We start from the raw sequence: 16,186 nt of genomic DNA on the forward strand, positions 1-16,186 counted from the left end.
CCCTTGTCGGTATTTACTTTGGTGAGTATTTCTTGATTGATATTGTCTAAACTTAATGTTAGTGACAAACGGGGATTACTGTTTCGTGTGCTGCTGTAAGGTGTGGTGGCTCCTTTTAAAGGTCACTTGTATATAGCCTGAGTATTATTATACCGAGCAACTCCCTTCTCTCTTTTCAGGTGCCACCCATAGGCTGTTTCCTTCAAGTTTGCATAACAACTCATCAAATTTCTTCTTTTGAGTGAAATGGAAGCTTTCGAGGGAATTCACAGCGTTCGGATTTGCCCCTCTCCGCCGCCCGCCACCTCTTCCAGTCGGGCGTACGAAGTTCTGAAGGCAGGCAGGTCAGGAATAGCTGTATATTCCTCTGCCGTGTTCTTTGGGACCCCATCTGAGGCTGAAGAGAAGGGTTGTGTGGTAGGAAGGTACGCAGTCATCAGGGAATTTATTTGTTTTCAGTTTTAGGTTTAATCATAGCAAATTTTATAGAAAGAGATTGCATTACCAGTGCAATAATATAATATATAGTTTTTTTTTTAAATTTTAAATCAGTCATACCTGATAACATTTAAAAGGACATCAGGTATTATTTAACATCTCCTAGTGGGAAAAAACAATGTATTTAAAAAAAAAAAACAACGACAATATGGATTTGAATAATAAGCAAACATACACGAACTATCACATAAATAAGCATTTGTTCAAATAACTGCACATCGGAAAATTTATATTTATTTTAAATAACATTAGGCTCACATAGAGGCAGATGGCATGATAGTCAGCAATCTTTCTCCTACAGGTATACCCAAAAAAACAAAACCCTTGTTAAAGCTTCAGGGGGAAAAAAGAGAAGAAAAATGATGCGTTTTGGTCCTTTTGAGTCTCCGTAGTTTTCATTCTTTCTTGCTCTTTGTAGCACTCATTTTCGGTTGCACTACACAGTACAGTACAGTTAAATCTATTGGTCAAATGTTGCACAGTGTCAGGGCACCCGTATGATGCGGCAGGGGTAAACCAGTGAAAGCTGTCGGGCCCTGCTGTTGAACAGAAGAGTATGTTGTGTCACCCAGACCCGAGTGACATGGCCGCTTTCTTGTGTCCCGTTTCATCTGGAGGGACGAAAGCATGACCAACTCGTGTGCCGAGGTGCCTAACTTGTTTGGGTGTTTGAGCATTTGGGTTGGCCATGGTCCGAAAATTGTTGTGTGTGTTTTTCTGCTCCTTTTTCTCTTTTTTATTTTCTTTGTTTTTGTATGTGTCTTGCTGTCGGTCACCCCTCTCAAGGGATATGACCAGGGTAGATAGACGTATAACGAGCAATAACATTTTGCATTCATAAACATAGAACATATCGGTAGGGGGTTGATCTGCTTTAAAAAATAATGACAAAATATATATATAAATATCGATTTAGAATTAGATTTGTCGTTATTGTCCTTGACTACTACATAGTTTACATCGGTAACTTATCTTCTGTGCCTTTTCGTCTTGTTAACCAGTTTTTGCTGGTTGGATATTTCCCATTCATATACATGTATGTTTTTGGGAATCAGAAATATAAGAAATATATTTGTTTTTGACATTAAATTAGTAGTGTCAAGCTGGTGTGTAGTAATTCAAGAGGTATGAGTCTGTTGAGTGTGGTGAGAAAGCTTTATGGCAGGATTTTGATTGGCAGAACAAGAATAAGACAGAAGGAGTACTTGGAGAGAAACAGTGGGTTTAGAAGATCAGATTTTTGCAGTGAGGAAGTTGTGTGAGAAGTTTATGGTGAAAGGAAGAGAAGTGCATTGAGCATTTATGTCTGGTTTTAAGTTTTTGGGTTCATATGTAGCAGCAGGTTGTGGTTTGGAGGAGGCTGTCAAGAAGAGAGTGGGTGAAAGGTGCAAGGCAATGGGTGTGCTGAACGGATTCCTCAAATATCTACTAATGGATGCAAAGTGAGTATCGTATGAAGGCGTTGTGGTACCAACAGTGATGTATGGCTCAGAGGCGTGGGGTTTGAGAGTAAATGAGCATAACAGGTTTAAAATAAGATGTTTGCGTAGTATGTGTGGAGTGACACGTCTGGATAGATTAAGGGATGCGGAAGTAAAGAGAAGAACTGGTGTGGTGAGAGAGCTTGCTGAGAGGGCTGAAGAAAACGTTCTAAGATGGTTTGGATATATATAAAAAATGGATAAAGGCTGTTGATGTAGGGAAATACAATGAGAGGAAGGCCTAAATATGGTCGGATGGATGGGGCAAAACGTGCTCTAGATGTGAGGTCCGTTAATTGAATGGACACAGGGGTGTGTGCTAGGGGTAGATATGAATGGCAAAGGATAGTCAAGAATGTCTGATATCGGAGCATATAATGCAGAAGGGGTAAACCAGTGTATGCTGTCGGCCTCTCTTCTGATGAAGTGTTGCATGGCACAGCAACTCACCCCTTGTTGTGCTGTGGGCTTAATGTTCGGTGTCAGGTTGGGAAGAGCAAAGGAGAAGTAATGTTTGGTGAATGTGTTCTTGACTCTAGCCACCTGCTATTAGAGGGATATGGATGGATGGATGGATGCATCGAGATATGCTTGAGAGCAAGCAAATTAAGAACAGCAAGGAATCCAACAAGGATCTGATTTTTTTATAGAGCTCCACATCAAGGTCGCAGGAGTCAAGTCAAGTCAAGTCAAGTCAAGTCATTTTTATTTGTATAGGAGGAATTGGATTATCCCTCTTGACTCTGGAGTACTAAACATTCAGCACATACCCATAGATTTGGGATATCCTAAATTGGAGAACGTCTAAGTTTTTATTTTTTGATGAACCTTCTTGTCATTCTTCTGAATTGTTTTGGTGTAACAATATTCTGTAATGTCTGTGCAGCCCTTTGAAACTTCTTGTGATTAAAGGCTATACAAATAAACATGACATGACGATAGATAGATAGATAGATAGATAGATAGATAGATAGATAGATAGATAGATAGATAGATAGATAGATAGATAGATAGATAGATAGATAGATAGATAGATAGATAGATAGATAGATAGATAGATAGATATTAAATTGTTGTCTAGGTCGATTCTCTTTAGTGTTTCAATTGTGACGTCACACGTTACGGTCACGTGGATGCATACCGGAGGCGTGTTCAGGAGAGTGAGCGATTGCTATCGCTAGCTATCGCTAGCTTCTGAACGGCCAATGATTATTGAGCGCTCGCGTGCCCGAGTAATCACGGGAGAAAGACCGCTTACTTTGATTTCCAACATGGCGTCGACAGTGCTGAACATGGAGGATCTCACCCTGACGAGTGCTGTTGGCGATGTAATATATCGTCTTACATTGCCTGGTAATGTTTGTGAACAATGCAAGACAGGTATGACCCTTCCACTGCGTTTAGGATAACCTTAACTGTGTCAATATGCGAACTGTCGCTCATATCAGCCAACTCGCTCAAAGCAAGCTGTAGAACGAAATCCATTGTACTGTCGTCGGCCATTTTGGATCAGTAAGGCAATCACAGTGAGCGATTACAAAACGTTCAGCAGTGCGCGGCAAGCGATTAACAAGCGACTACATGTCTGATTACTCTCCTGAACACGCCTCTGAACACGCCTCAGCTCTGGTGTCGAGAGGCAATACACAGTCGAGTCACGTGACAACCCCCCCCCCCCCTAACTCAACACATGTTTTTAGTAAAAACTTTATTCCTCGTTCCACATTTCAAATATCAATCAAGAGAATAAAAAATGAATGTTAGCGGTGATAATAGTGAAAGATAAACATCCCACACACACCCCTACCCCGATTGTGGGCGTTTTTTGTTTTTGCTGTCTGCGGCTCTTCATGCTTGATGACGTCAGCGTCCGCATTCCTTGGCGTTCGATGTGCGGCACTGATTTCAATTTCAAACTCTCTACTCGTCTCATTTTTACTATTTAACGCAAGCGGGAACGAACTCAAGAGACTATCGGGTTGTAACTCTCCTGGAGGCTGACAAGGTAAAAGTGTCACTTTTTATTGAGGGGAATAATATCAACTAAGTCACTTGGAAGTCGCCCGGCTAGCTTCACGTTTGACTGGTTGTTGGCGTTATCAATTGTTGTCCAAAAATAGGTTTCGAACGTTATCATTCATTTAAAGTTAACTAGTTAGAAGTTAACGGCATGAAACCTTGTTTCTTGTTTTCTCGTTTCATTATTATCGTTCGAGTAAACGTGACGTCGGTTCTTCTGTTTATGACCACCAGATGTTGGAAGTCACGTGAGTAAACTTATTTTTTTCGATTGCATGAGCGAACGTAACATGGTCGTGTTCATGTATTCTTTGAAGACATCATCAAATAATAATAAAACCAGCAGTATTAGTTGTTTTTGTTTTGAGATATTATGCTGATTTATTAAAATGATTGGAAATTTGCTGATTTAAAGGAACAGTGTGTAATATTTAGGACCTTCTGGAGGTGAATAAACAATGTTCAAAAATACATGAACTCTCATATAAACATGCATTAAAACAATGCATTTATTTTAGGTTCACCCAGAGGGACCTGACATAATACGGCCATTGTGCTGCTACTGGTACCTGAAAATTAAAAACCATCTGAAAAGCTGGGTTTAAAAATTAGAAAGAAAAACAGTGCGGTTTTGGCCACTTTCTGTCTCCATAGTTATTATTTTACCAATGCATTTTAGCACTCGTTTTCAGTTGGGGAACACATTACAGCGGCATCTAGAGGTGAAATAATACAAACTTCTTCCTTCTTTTAAGACTGATCTTTACTTTTTTATTCATGAATATGAAAACATTCCAAACTTGAACTAATGTGAATGTTAAATATTTCAAGCAAGGTTTTTTTTTTCTCTATTTTGCTATTTTGTAATAAAAATATTATTATTATTACTAACATTTTGTTCCAACAGAAGAGGATCGGTTTTGCATTGTTTTTATTTTACGAAACTTTATAATTTCTTTTTGCAATATTTAACAAAATTACAAATATTTTCTCTTGTAAAATAGGATAAAAACTTAAAATGTGCAAAGCCATCTGATATAGAAATATATTTAGCTTACAGAATTGTTGTTATCTAATTGAAAGGTATTTAAAAATAAAATAAAACATATATCAAACAAATGAGAGAAATTATCTGGCCAAAAAGTAACTCATATTTGTTTCTTGTCATTTTTTTAATCATATATTCCTTACTTAAAAAAAAGAAAATGGTTAAGCACAATACAGAAAAAAGCTACTGTTAAGTCCGATCAATCTTGATAAAGCATTGCTATTAATTTTATATTCCCAACTAAATAAAGCTGTGGTGGTTTGGGCCACCTGGCTGTAAATATATTTTTCAATGGAAATGTCATGGAAATTGGATTGACTGGTATAAACTTAAAAGATAAGCATAATTTGCAATTTTCATGATTTATTAAGTAAGTGTATATCGTGACAAGTCAGAAAAATATCAAATATAGAGTCATCAGTACATGACCTCCAAAGTATCTTGACCAATTTCTTTTGCAGAATCATAGAAAAGTGTGTGAATGATATAGTTTAAAGAGTTTTGGGTACAGCTACGTTGTTAAAAAAAGATTTAACAGTTAAAGTTTTATTTGAAATTAAACCTCAAGTAATTTAAAGATACATGCAGGGACAACAGGTGTACCTACTGCAGGTTGGAAAACTATTTTGGCCACACCTGTAAAGTTAATGAATCCCGGATTTCAGACAAGTTGTTGGATAACAACTAGACAGTGAGACGAATGGCTCCAATTTTCTCTGAGACGTTCTGCTTAGACTCTCACAATGGGAAAAGGTCATCTGGTCTAATGAGTTTTGGGCGATGGAACCATTTGAGTAGGAGGCTGACGTAAATCAGTTGATATGTTTATGTTTTATGATACAAATGCATGGTCTCAAAGCTACATTGTTATCGAAAAATCAAAACCGGGGAAAGAAATGGACAACAAATCCGATGACATGGCGCAAGTGAAACGGTGATTCACTGCAAAAATGTGACTTTTTCCTCCTCTGCTTGACTTATTTACAAGATAAAGTATCGCTGAGACTCACAAAGAAAAGAAAAGAGGGTGGGAAAAACAGCTGCGCTCGTGGCATATTTCCAGACAAAGCAGACTGCTTACTATTGTGACATGTGGGTTATGCAATAAAATCTGAAACTTGTGGTTTGGAATAACCGTGTGGTTATGCCGTACAGGTTAGTGGATCTGGATCCTAATCCAGCACCAAGATTAGAGAGAAGAAACCAGGTTAGGCCCGCCATGGAAATCGAGCACACCGTCCACTCCCGCCTTCGGAGCTCCTCTTTGGAAATCCGGGAGAAAGAAATCCGGGAGAAGGGCTCGGAGATCCTCCACGAACAGTTAGATGCTGCAAAAAAGGTTCTGCCACACTTTCTGCCATAAGTGGAAATTAAAAAGTGGAAGTGCAACGAGTGAGCCCCATTCTTTTGATCCTTTTTCAGGAACTAAAACTAAAAGACAAGGAATGTGAGCGTCTGTCGCAAGTCAGAAATCAGCTGGAACAAGAACTGGAGGAGCTCACAGCGAGTCTATTTGAGGTCAGCTTCTCAAAGTGTAATAAAATTATGTAATGTGTGTGAAAGAAATCAATCGGATTTTTGTTTCTATATACCTTATAGGAAGCTCACAAGATGGTGAGGGAGGCGAATGTCAAACAAGCAGGAGCAGAGAAACAATTGAAGGAGGCACAGGGGAAGGTGTGTGATGCGCAATGTAATCTTTACCAAATAGTGATCATTTTTTCAAATCAACCTACAGTATCTGAGAAAAGTAGCCAATGTAAATGAAATGTGGACAAAGGTTTGAATTCAACAGCTGTATTTGCTTTAAAGAAATTGAAGGAGGCAATCATAGAAAAATTACGTAACTCAACTCATATGAATGTGGAGTATTTTTTCTGGTATACTGATGAATAGGAAACGGACAGAAATAGCATTGTATTCGTCTTTTTTCAAACAAGACTGTACGATTCTTTTAGTTTTTGATCAATTTTATACTGTAATTGCACACGACTCAATATTGTCTTTAAAGATAAGACAAATCACACACATGCGCCCTGCACGAGCATAAAATATTTGAAGACCGTGAATACTAGAAGATTTCCACTTTTAGAATAACTAGCAGTGAAAGAGTTGTCAAATCGCAATTTTCTAGCAAATAATCAATATATGCTTGTTTTACTTTATGAGGGCTGCACGTCAAGACAATACAGAATGTTTCGAATTTAGATCAATTTATTTAAATACAATTAAGACTTAATATTACATACAATTAAGGTAATACATATTTGATGAAAAAGGAATGGCTCAAAACAAGAAAAAAAAACTTTATTGAGTTTTTTCTTTTGAATGGAAATTGAATTAATCCCAAAAATGGTATTGACTTTGGCAATTTTAACTACAAAGTCCAATTCATCATCGAGTTGCTTCCCTCGTTGTGCTTTTTTGTTTTTATTTATATCTTTCAGGTTGACTTTGTTTTCTACATTCTCTAACATTAGTCTTTTGTATAGTAAATCTTGACTTATGTGAATTTCAGCATGCTCAGCAAATCTTAGCTTGAAAAGGGGTGTCAATGCAGAATGTTTCCTCTTTGTAGCACGAGTAGCCATCTTTATGGTACCAATATACAGTGGGGCAAATAAGTATTTAGTAAACCGCTAATTGTGCAAGTTATCCCACATGTAAATGTTAGAGAGGTTTTTAATCGTCAAAACCTCAACCATGAGAAAATCATGTTTTTTTTTAAATTTGTTAAATATGGTGGAAAATAGGTATTTGGTCAATAAATGGTAAATGGTCTGCATTTATATTGCGGTTTAAGTCAATAAGACCTCCCAAAGTGCTTTACAATGTACTCCACACTTACCCATTCACACTCACACACCAACAGGGAGCCAGCCATGCAAGGCGCCTACCTGCTTATTGGGGGCATTAGGGATTCAGTGTCTTGCCCAAGGACACTTCGACCTATAACGCGGATATCAAAAGTTAATCTAGTAAATCCCAATTGTTGGGAATAACGGAGGCCAAACATTATCTGTCACTCTTCTCACACTTTTGCTGATATTTGAGACCATTCCTATATGAAGTGATCTATTTGTGCCATCGTTGGACAACACGGTCCTTTAATGGCCTCCACAGATTTTCTTTCAGGTTGAGTTTTGGAGACTGGCTAGACCACTCCAGGACTTGGAAATCCATCTTACTTTGTGGTCATGCTGAAAGTCCCAGCCATGTTTCATTTTCAATGCCTCTTCTGATTGAAGGATATTTTCACTAAAATCCCTCAATACATGGCCATACTCCTTTTTTCCTCACTGATCAGTCGTCCTAGTCCCTTTGCAAAAAAACAGCCCTAAAGCATGATGTTTCCACCTCCATGCTTCAGAGCGGGTATGGTGTTCTTCAGATGCAATTTAGTATTCTTTCTCCTCCAAACACGACAACCTGTGTTTCTACAAAAAAAAGTTAGATTTCCATCTGACCATAACACAATTCTCCCAGTCCTCTTCTGGATAATCCAAATGCTCTCTAGCGATCCGCAGATGGACCTGGATGTGTACGGGCTTCGGAAGTGGGACACGTCTGCCAGTGCAGGATTTGAGTCCCTGGTGGCGCATTTCGTTATTGATGGTAGCCTTTGTTACTGTGATACCAGCTCTCTGTAAGTCATTCACTAGGCCCCCCCGTGTGGTTCTGGGATTTTTGCTCACCATTCTTGTTATCATTTTGACGCCACAGGTTGAGATCTTGCATGAAGCCCCAGATCGAGGGAGATTATCAGTGGGCTTGTGTAGCTTCCATTTTCTAATTGCTCACACCGTTGATTTTATTTATATCACATTCAGTCTTCTGCTTGGTGCAGGTCTACAACTTTGTCTCCGGTGTCCTTTGACAGCTCTTTGGTCTTGGCCATAGTGCAGTTCGACAGACTGAACTTGTAGACAGGTGTCTTTTATACTGATATTGAGTTGAAACAGTTGCCATTAATATAAGTAACGAGTGAAGCCTTGTTAGAAGAAGGTGGACCTCTTTGATAGCCAGAGAACTTGTTTTAGGTTACCAAATATTTATTTTCTACCCTAATTTGGAAATAAATTCTTTAAAAATTAAACGATGTGATTTGATTCCCCCCAACATTCTGTTCTCTCATGGAAGAGGTTTATCCAACAACTACAGACCTCTCTAATATTTTTTAAGTAGGAAAACTTGCACAATTTGTTGTTGACTCAATATTTGCCCTAATGAACCATTAAATATATGAAGAAATTTGAATTGAAACTTTAGACCTCTTGATATGCTCACCTTACATCTCAGTGTGGGTAAGGCGAGAATAGAAATTAGGCGGCACAAGCCATCAAGAATTACCATTTTTATTATAAAATGTCCACTCAAGTTATTTGGATATTGTTACTAAAAATGGACCGTGTCTTGTGGGTTGAGATATGTAGTTGCATTCATTGTTTTGTGATTGTGGTCAATATTTTTGACTGGTCAATCATTGCTCAAACACTGCAATTTACTACTGTAAGACCACGCGCATCCAAACTTAAGAGTTATTTTGAGATAAAAAGAAATAAAAATAATAATATGGTAATTGATTGTTACTGACATTCATAGATGTTAAAATTTAGTCCATTTTTACTGTGAGCTGGCTGTACATAAGTTAATAAAGTAAAATATTATTAATAATGACTAATCAGTAAGATGACATGACTCTTGATCATGTCTTAATCTTTAGTTGGCCACAATATGCATTGGTGAATGCTGGAAGGGGGCCTATGAGTCCTTTAATACGCAATGCCTCAGTAATACCTGAATATGCGATTCCTGCCTTTTGCTATCCCAATGCCAGATCGATGTCCTTCAAGCGGAAGTGACGGCGCTCAAGTCTCTAGTATTGACTTCTACACCTTCAGCTCCGAACCGCCAGCGGCATCCTCAGCTACAACTTCCGGTCAGCGGACACATTCGCAACAAGAGCGCAAGTGGCGTTTTCCCATCACCACCGGGGAATTCGGAACCTTCGTCGCTTCCGCCTATGGCTAGAGAAGACCGAGAGGTAAGATTGCTGTAAATTGTGTGATATTTTTCGTACGGTTCTCATCTTACTTGGAGTTTTATGCTTTCTTCTCCTGCTTGTTTTCTCTTCTTCTGGTAACTTTTCCTTTTTTCTCTCAGCCCACTGTTCCTGCTCTCTTCTAACTCTCCTTCTGCTTTTTGGCCAGGCTCAGGCCTGGCAGTGACCAGGTAATTGTCTGCCCTCTGTCGAACTCAGATGTTCAATTATGCTCACTTTCGGACTAGGGCTGCAACTAATGACTGTTTTAATAATTGTCTAGTCACAGACTTTTCAAACTATCTGTTGAATAATCAGATTAATTCATTTTCCCTCAAATTTCAAATGAAGTTGATTTAATTATGTGGCTATTTATTATAAACACAATATAAAAGAGACCTTGCTTTGCCCGTGGGTGATAATGATGTGTATTTTGTGGCAAACTGTCTTCTTATTTGCCGTATCCAGGATAAAATGCTCCAAAGCTTTACAAGTTTTGCTATGCATATTTGATGTTGACACCGTCATTCTGTATATTACCGCTTAAGACAGAGACACTATTGCGCATGAGCAACTCTCAGCAGAGATTATAATCATGTACAATAACTCACTGCCAGAGAAACGTGTCTGTCGACAATGGAATTCATTGGCGACTATTTCTGATTTTTAAGTCAAGTCAGGTTTATTTGTAAAGCTCTTTATCTCAAGGAGTCTTAAAGGGCTGCACAGACCACCGATTATTGTAAACTACTTACTATTACTACACCATCCCCTAATGTAAAACCTACATGAGGGCAAGGAAACACTCAAAAACCTCAGCATAAGGAAAATGAAGAAACCTTGAGAAAGGACCGCACATGAGGTAATCCCCCTTCCAGGATGACCAGGCTGCAACAGATGTTGCAATAACAAACAATACACAGATATTGTCAACATGAAATGTAGGTCAATCATTATTATAGAATATAAGTGTGTTTTAATCTTAGATTTAAACAGTTCTACTGAGGTTGCAGATCGAATCTCAGAGGGCAGAGCATTCCACAGCACCCAAATGGAGAACGCTCTCGAACCTGCGGATCTCTTCTTGGCTCTTGGGATCACTAATAGACCAGCATTTTCAGAGCAAAGGCTCCGTACCAAAACATAGGGGGAAATTAAATCTGAAAAGTATGAGGAGGAGCAAGACCATGCATGATTTTGTATACTGTACTACCAACAGAAGTTAGAAGCCTCGCTGCAGCATTTTGTATCAGTTGCAGGCTCTTGATTTTGGACTTCGGGAGACTGCAGAGTAGTACATTACAGTAATCAAGACGGGAGGTAACAAACGCATGAATTATATTCCCCGCATCAGACTGGGACGAATTTTACCAATGTTGCGAAGATGGAAAAAAAGGCTGTTTTAGGTATATTCTTAATGTGTGTTTGGAAGGACAGATTGGGGTCAAGTATGACACCTGAGTCATTCTGGATGATATTACATTTGTCAATATTTAGAGCAGTTTTTGAGAACAAGTACTGAACCCTGCGGAACACCACAGGTAACACTAAAGGGCTCAGATGTCATTTCATCGTATTAAACACAATGCATCCTATCTAAGAGGTAGGATCTGAACCATAAGAGGACTGTTCCTGAGAGAACAATCCATTTTCTTAGCCGGTCTGGTATGATATAATGTTCCACTGTGTCAAAGGCAGCATTAAGGTGCAGCAGCAGCAACAGTGATGAAGCGCCGGAGTCCATTGCCAGTATAAGATCATCGGTTACCTTAATCAAGGCTATCTCAGTCGAGTGATTAGCCCTGAATCTTGATTGCATAGATTATAAAAGATTATTCTCAGAATTGAAATTCCTTCAGCTGCTGTGCCACAACTTTTTCCGAGTACTTTAGAAAGAAACGGTAGGTTTGACACAGGTCTGTAATTACATAAGCTTTCTGGGTCAAAGTTGGGTCATTTAAGTGTAGGTTTAATAACAGCAGACTTAACACCCGCCGGAACAACACCTGAAGGGAGTGACATGTTTATAATATTTAGAACTGAAGGTCCAAGGACCCCAAAAAGACCTTTAATCAATAATTACCGACAACATCTACAAATTGTTGCAGCCCTATTAAGCTTACCTTCAGACTCACACTTATGTGCTTGGTTGTGGTTTTACTTACAAGATCAGTGATTGACTGTTGTCTCTACAGATGGACTCAGTTCTGTATGCAGAGTTCCTCATGTGGAAGGAGCATCCGAGTCTGGAACGCTCATCCGCCCTCATGAGTCGCATATACAGAGAAGACATCGGACCATGCCTCTCTTTTACACGATCTGAGGTAGAACTTTCCCGGCCCTCATCAGTCGGGAAAGATTTTTGTTGTTGTTCTGATCGGTGCAGCTGCTTGTGTCCACAGCTGTCCCAGCTGGTGCAAAGTGCGGTGGAAAGCAATTCCCTGACGATAGAGCCCGTGGCTTTGTCTGCATTGCCAATGGTTAAAGCCTCGGCCGTCGAGTGCGGTGGACCCAAGTGAGTCACTTTGTGTGTGGAACAAGAGCTGTACTGTTTTTGCCTTTTCCACTTTTTACTCAATTTGGGCAAGTCAATTTCCAAAGGTGGTATCCACGTCATTTTTGATTTGTCTATTATCAAAATAATGTATATCAACAGTAATTGTTACAATTAGAATTACAGGAGAAATATTTATTTTTCTAATTTAAAAATAATCAAACAGTGCTTCTTAATATTTTTCTGAGCCAAGGAACGTCTTTAAAGGGACATTGTATGCTCTTCCTTGTAGTAAAACAACCTTCGTTAAAAAAATAAACTATTGATTTGAATAATAAGCAAAAATACATAAATGATCATATAAATATGCAGTTTTGGAAATACCAGTAGTTTTTATTTTACGTACGTAGGATGAGGCTCACCTAGCGGGAGCTGACATGCTTGTCCGCCGTCTTGCTGCTACAGAAAACACCCAAAACCTTGTGCAAGGCTAGGCAAAAAAATTAGAAAAGAATTTGTGGGGTTTGGTGACTCTTTTGTAGTTTGTATTTTCCTTTGTGCTTTGTATCTCTTGTTTTCAGTTGCACTAGGCAATACAGTGACATCTGGTAGTCACATACTACACGCTGTCCCTTTGAGGATTGACTTGAAAATCATACAATATTAGGTTGTTCTTATTAGTGTGTCTTTCATAGTAATTAATATTTGTGGTAGTTGTGGCCCACGAGGGATAATACGTAACTAGTTTTAGTTAATTAATTTTGTTGAATAAGATTTTTTTAAGGGGGTTAAGTTTGGGTTAGGACTAATCATGTTCTTCTGCCAGATAATATTGCTCATTCAAAATGGTATTTGACTTACTTGTTTATATTTGTTAAATATGTTTTTTTGTAAATTTTCAACTGAATATATATTTCACTTTTTAAATATGAGTTTTTCCAAACTTGTAGTGAAAAGCTTGGACATCTGCTGCTACCTTCTCATAATATATTGCAGAGTTGTTGTTGCAACCACTACATTGCTGATCATTGGATTACTGCAGAGATCTGTGACAAGGATACGCTTGTTTCAAATAAATGTTATTTAATTGTAACCACTTAAACATGATTGAATAATTTCTTTTGGCAAAACAGGCGAGGTCTCACAAATGGCACACCGCAATATTTTTAACTGTATAATGTCATTGGTTCAATGGTAGTAAGAATTCTAATTCTGAAAAATCAAGGGAATTAAATCGATGGGTACTTTTCCAATCACTTTCTTCCTTCCAAATCTTGTGTTTGCAGTTGCTTTAGGGCAGCAGTGGAGACGTAAGTCCACTCAGAAAGCCTTTCACTCTTTCACTAATCTCCATTGACGCATGACATAACTCTTGTGCTGACGGCATGGAGGAGCAAGCTGATAGTGCTGTGAACAATGTCCATAAGTGCGCCATATGCATGCCACTCACCTCATTGTTTTATTCTAAACCTAACCGGCAATTTTGTACAAGTGGATGGATGCTACAGAGGACTACATAGCATGTGTCTATTATTGAAACTGCAGTTTGTTGAACAGTTCAATTTCCTGGCAGAAAATGTGCACTAAGCGGCGTGTCACGACTATGCAGACATCGCATTAAACTTGGTGACAAGGGAAAATATTACTACATCTCTCCCTCCAGCCGAGCACGGGTAAGCGTATTTTAGGCTTTGTCATCTTTTGTTCTTGTTTCAAAGATTCACATGTCCACGTTTTTTTGCCTTTCCAGATCACGGCAGTGTGTAACTTTTTTACGTATATTCGCTACATACAACAAGGCCTGGTCAGGCATGATGGTAAGGTAATTCACAATTGTATTGACTTGTTCGAAGCCACAACCTAAATGCCATCGTTCTCCTTTTGCACATGTCCAGCGGAGCAGATGTTTTGGGAGGTGACGCGTCTCAGAAGGGAAATGAATGTGGCGAAATTGGGTTTTTACTTTTCAGAGTAGAGTTAGAAGACATGATCAGCGCGGGTGGTGGCTCAGACCAGACTTCAAAAGTGGCAATTCAAAACAGGTCAACTCGGAACACATTTGTCGTGACACAAAATGACAATTAGAGGCAAATTAATATTTTTGTACGCTTATGCTGTTTACATGCATGATTTTTAATCTCCTGCTTTGCTCAGTACACACAAATTAACACAGATTCAACCTGAACGTATTGGTAAACATGCATCAGAATGTTACCATGACACCATTTATCCGAATCACTGGTACAACAGTATGATATTGCGATATACAGGTCAAAAGTCGGTACTTGTGATATTATATAGAAGTTAGCAATATGAAAATGTTTCAGAAAACTCGACCTATAAAGCGCAATATTGCACCTAAACATACAATCTTCATTGAAAGCATTTTACCTTACCTAGTCATTTGATTCAGTGAAGTATCATGGTCAATGTAATTCGTGATGCTATTTGTGTAAAGCAGGCAAAAAGTGATGTTTTTGGATGTGGATATGGCAAAATATTCTCTGATATAACAGTTTTTATGAGTGATAACCGCTCTCGTCCGTCGGATTAAAACAATGTTTTACCTATGAGAGGAAAAATTAAAGTAGGTGTTCTTTGGAATGTTCATTTTCCTGTGTGGGTAAATGTCTAGTACAGGGATCGGCAACCCAAAATGTTAAAAGGGGCATGACGGACTAAAAAAAATGACCAAGCCTTTTTCCAATCAACAGAGAGGGGATTCAGACATAAATTATTATTCAATTTTAAATATTTATTGCAAACAGTTTTACAGCATTTTAGATAAGTATAAAAATAATTGTGTTTGTCCTACAGAAAACGTAAAAATTCCCTGTATCATCTTTTTTCCATTTCCAAACATTTTTGAGAAAGAGCCGCATGCGGCTCTACAGCCACAGGTTGCGGACCCCTGGTATGGTGAATCCTCTTTAGTTTAAGTCAAGCTTTTCAATATCAAAAGTACATGTAACATTTACCTGAATGTACTTTCATGACCTTTAAAGACTGCTCTGATGGAATGCCTAAAATGAAGGCACACATTTTAAATCCAGAAAGTTTGGGGGAAAAACGTGTCATGTTCCCTTTTACCTTTAAATGGTGCTAGAATATGCCTTATTAAAATTAAACTGCACGAGTAAGCATTCTGAACAAGGATGCATAAATGGAAGGCTTTTAACATAGTAACACAGCTATGATGCTTCAGCGGTAATATCAAAATATCTTTCATTGTGTTCCTGGAGAGAACTGATTGTTGGTATTGAATGAGATGCATAACCCTGCACAGTTAATTATTGTTTTACTGTACCCAATGAGCCATTAATAACAATGCCCGTTATGTGTGTATCGGATGTATAAATCATGTATTATAGTCGTGTAGTATAGTCATTTTAAAAGTAAACTGTATTGAAGCTAACTATGAAGATCATTTTCGGTGCGATGATTGCAATAACCAGTTCTTGGCCTCCAAGGCTTAAATGTCTTCAGTGTTCTGATATTGTACATTAAAATTGTAGTCTGCCACACGTGTCCTATTTGCCATTTTTTTAAAACATGTTTCTTCATATAGAGTAAATTGTAGACTATTTTCAAGTTCACTAATAGTT

The 16,186-nt window shown here is 38.4% G+C and overlaps 1 protein-coding gene across 3 annotated transcripts; it reads left to right on the forward strand.

The window, feature by feature from the left end:
* Nucleotides 1–231: 231 nt before the first annotated feature.
* rab3il1 (RAB3A interacting protein (rabin3)-like 1) lies at nucleotides 232–16,103 on the forward strand. 3 transcript variants are annotated; one of them, XM_088340029.1, is made up of 11 exons: nucleotides 232–425; nucleotides 6,202–6,385; nucleotides 6,469–6,564; nucleotides 6,646–6,723; nucleotides 9,884–10,090; nucleotides 12,283–12,411; nucleotides 12,490–12,602; nucleotides 13,868–13,891; nucleotides 14,155–14,254; nucleotides 14,332–14,398; nucleotides 14,477–16,103. In XM_088340029.1, the coding sequence occupies exons 1-11, from the start codon at nucleotides 247–249 to the stop codon at nucleotides 14,554–14,556; spliced, it is 1,257 nt and encodes a 418-aa protein (XP_088196155.1). In that variant the 5' UTR covers nucleotides 232–246; the 3' UTR covers nucleotides 14,557–16,103. The 3 variants fall into 3 exon arrangements, with proteins under 3 accessions (XP_088196155.1, XP_088196156.1, XP_088196157.1); XM_088340031.1 differs by lacking the exon at nucleotides 232–425 and adding an exon at nucleotides 3,832–3,984; XM_088340030.1 differs by lacking the exon at nucleotides 13,868–13,891.
* Nucleotides 16,104–16,186: the final 83 nt, after the last annotated feature.

Source organism: Urocampus carinirostris, chromosome 7 (genome assembly GCF_059441175.1).
Source record: "Urocampus carinirostris isolate Australia breed hairy pipefish chromosome 7, RoL_Ucar_1.0, whole genome shotgun sequence".
Taxonomy (NCBI): Eukaryota; Metazoa; Chordata; class Actinopteri; order Syngnathiformes; family Syngnathidae; genus Urocampus; species Urocampus carinirostris.

Bases quoted from the DNA above. Each gene is read 5' to 3' on its own strand.
- rab3il1 (XM_088340029.1), top strand. From the start codon at position 247: ATGGAAGCTTTCGAGGGAATTCACAGCGTTCGGATTTGCCCCTCTCCG. The intron at 426-6,201 runs GTACGCAGTCAT...TATGCCGTACAG, and splicing joins AAGGGTTGTGTGGTAGGAAG to GTTAGTGGATCTGGATCCTA. The intron at 13,892-14,154 runs GTAAGTCCACTC...ATTTCCTGGCAG, and splicing joins TTTAGGGCAGCAGTGGAGAC to AAAATGTGCACTAAGCGGCG.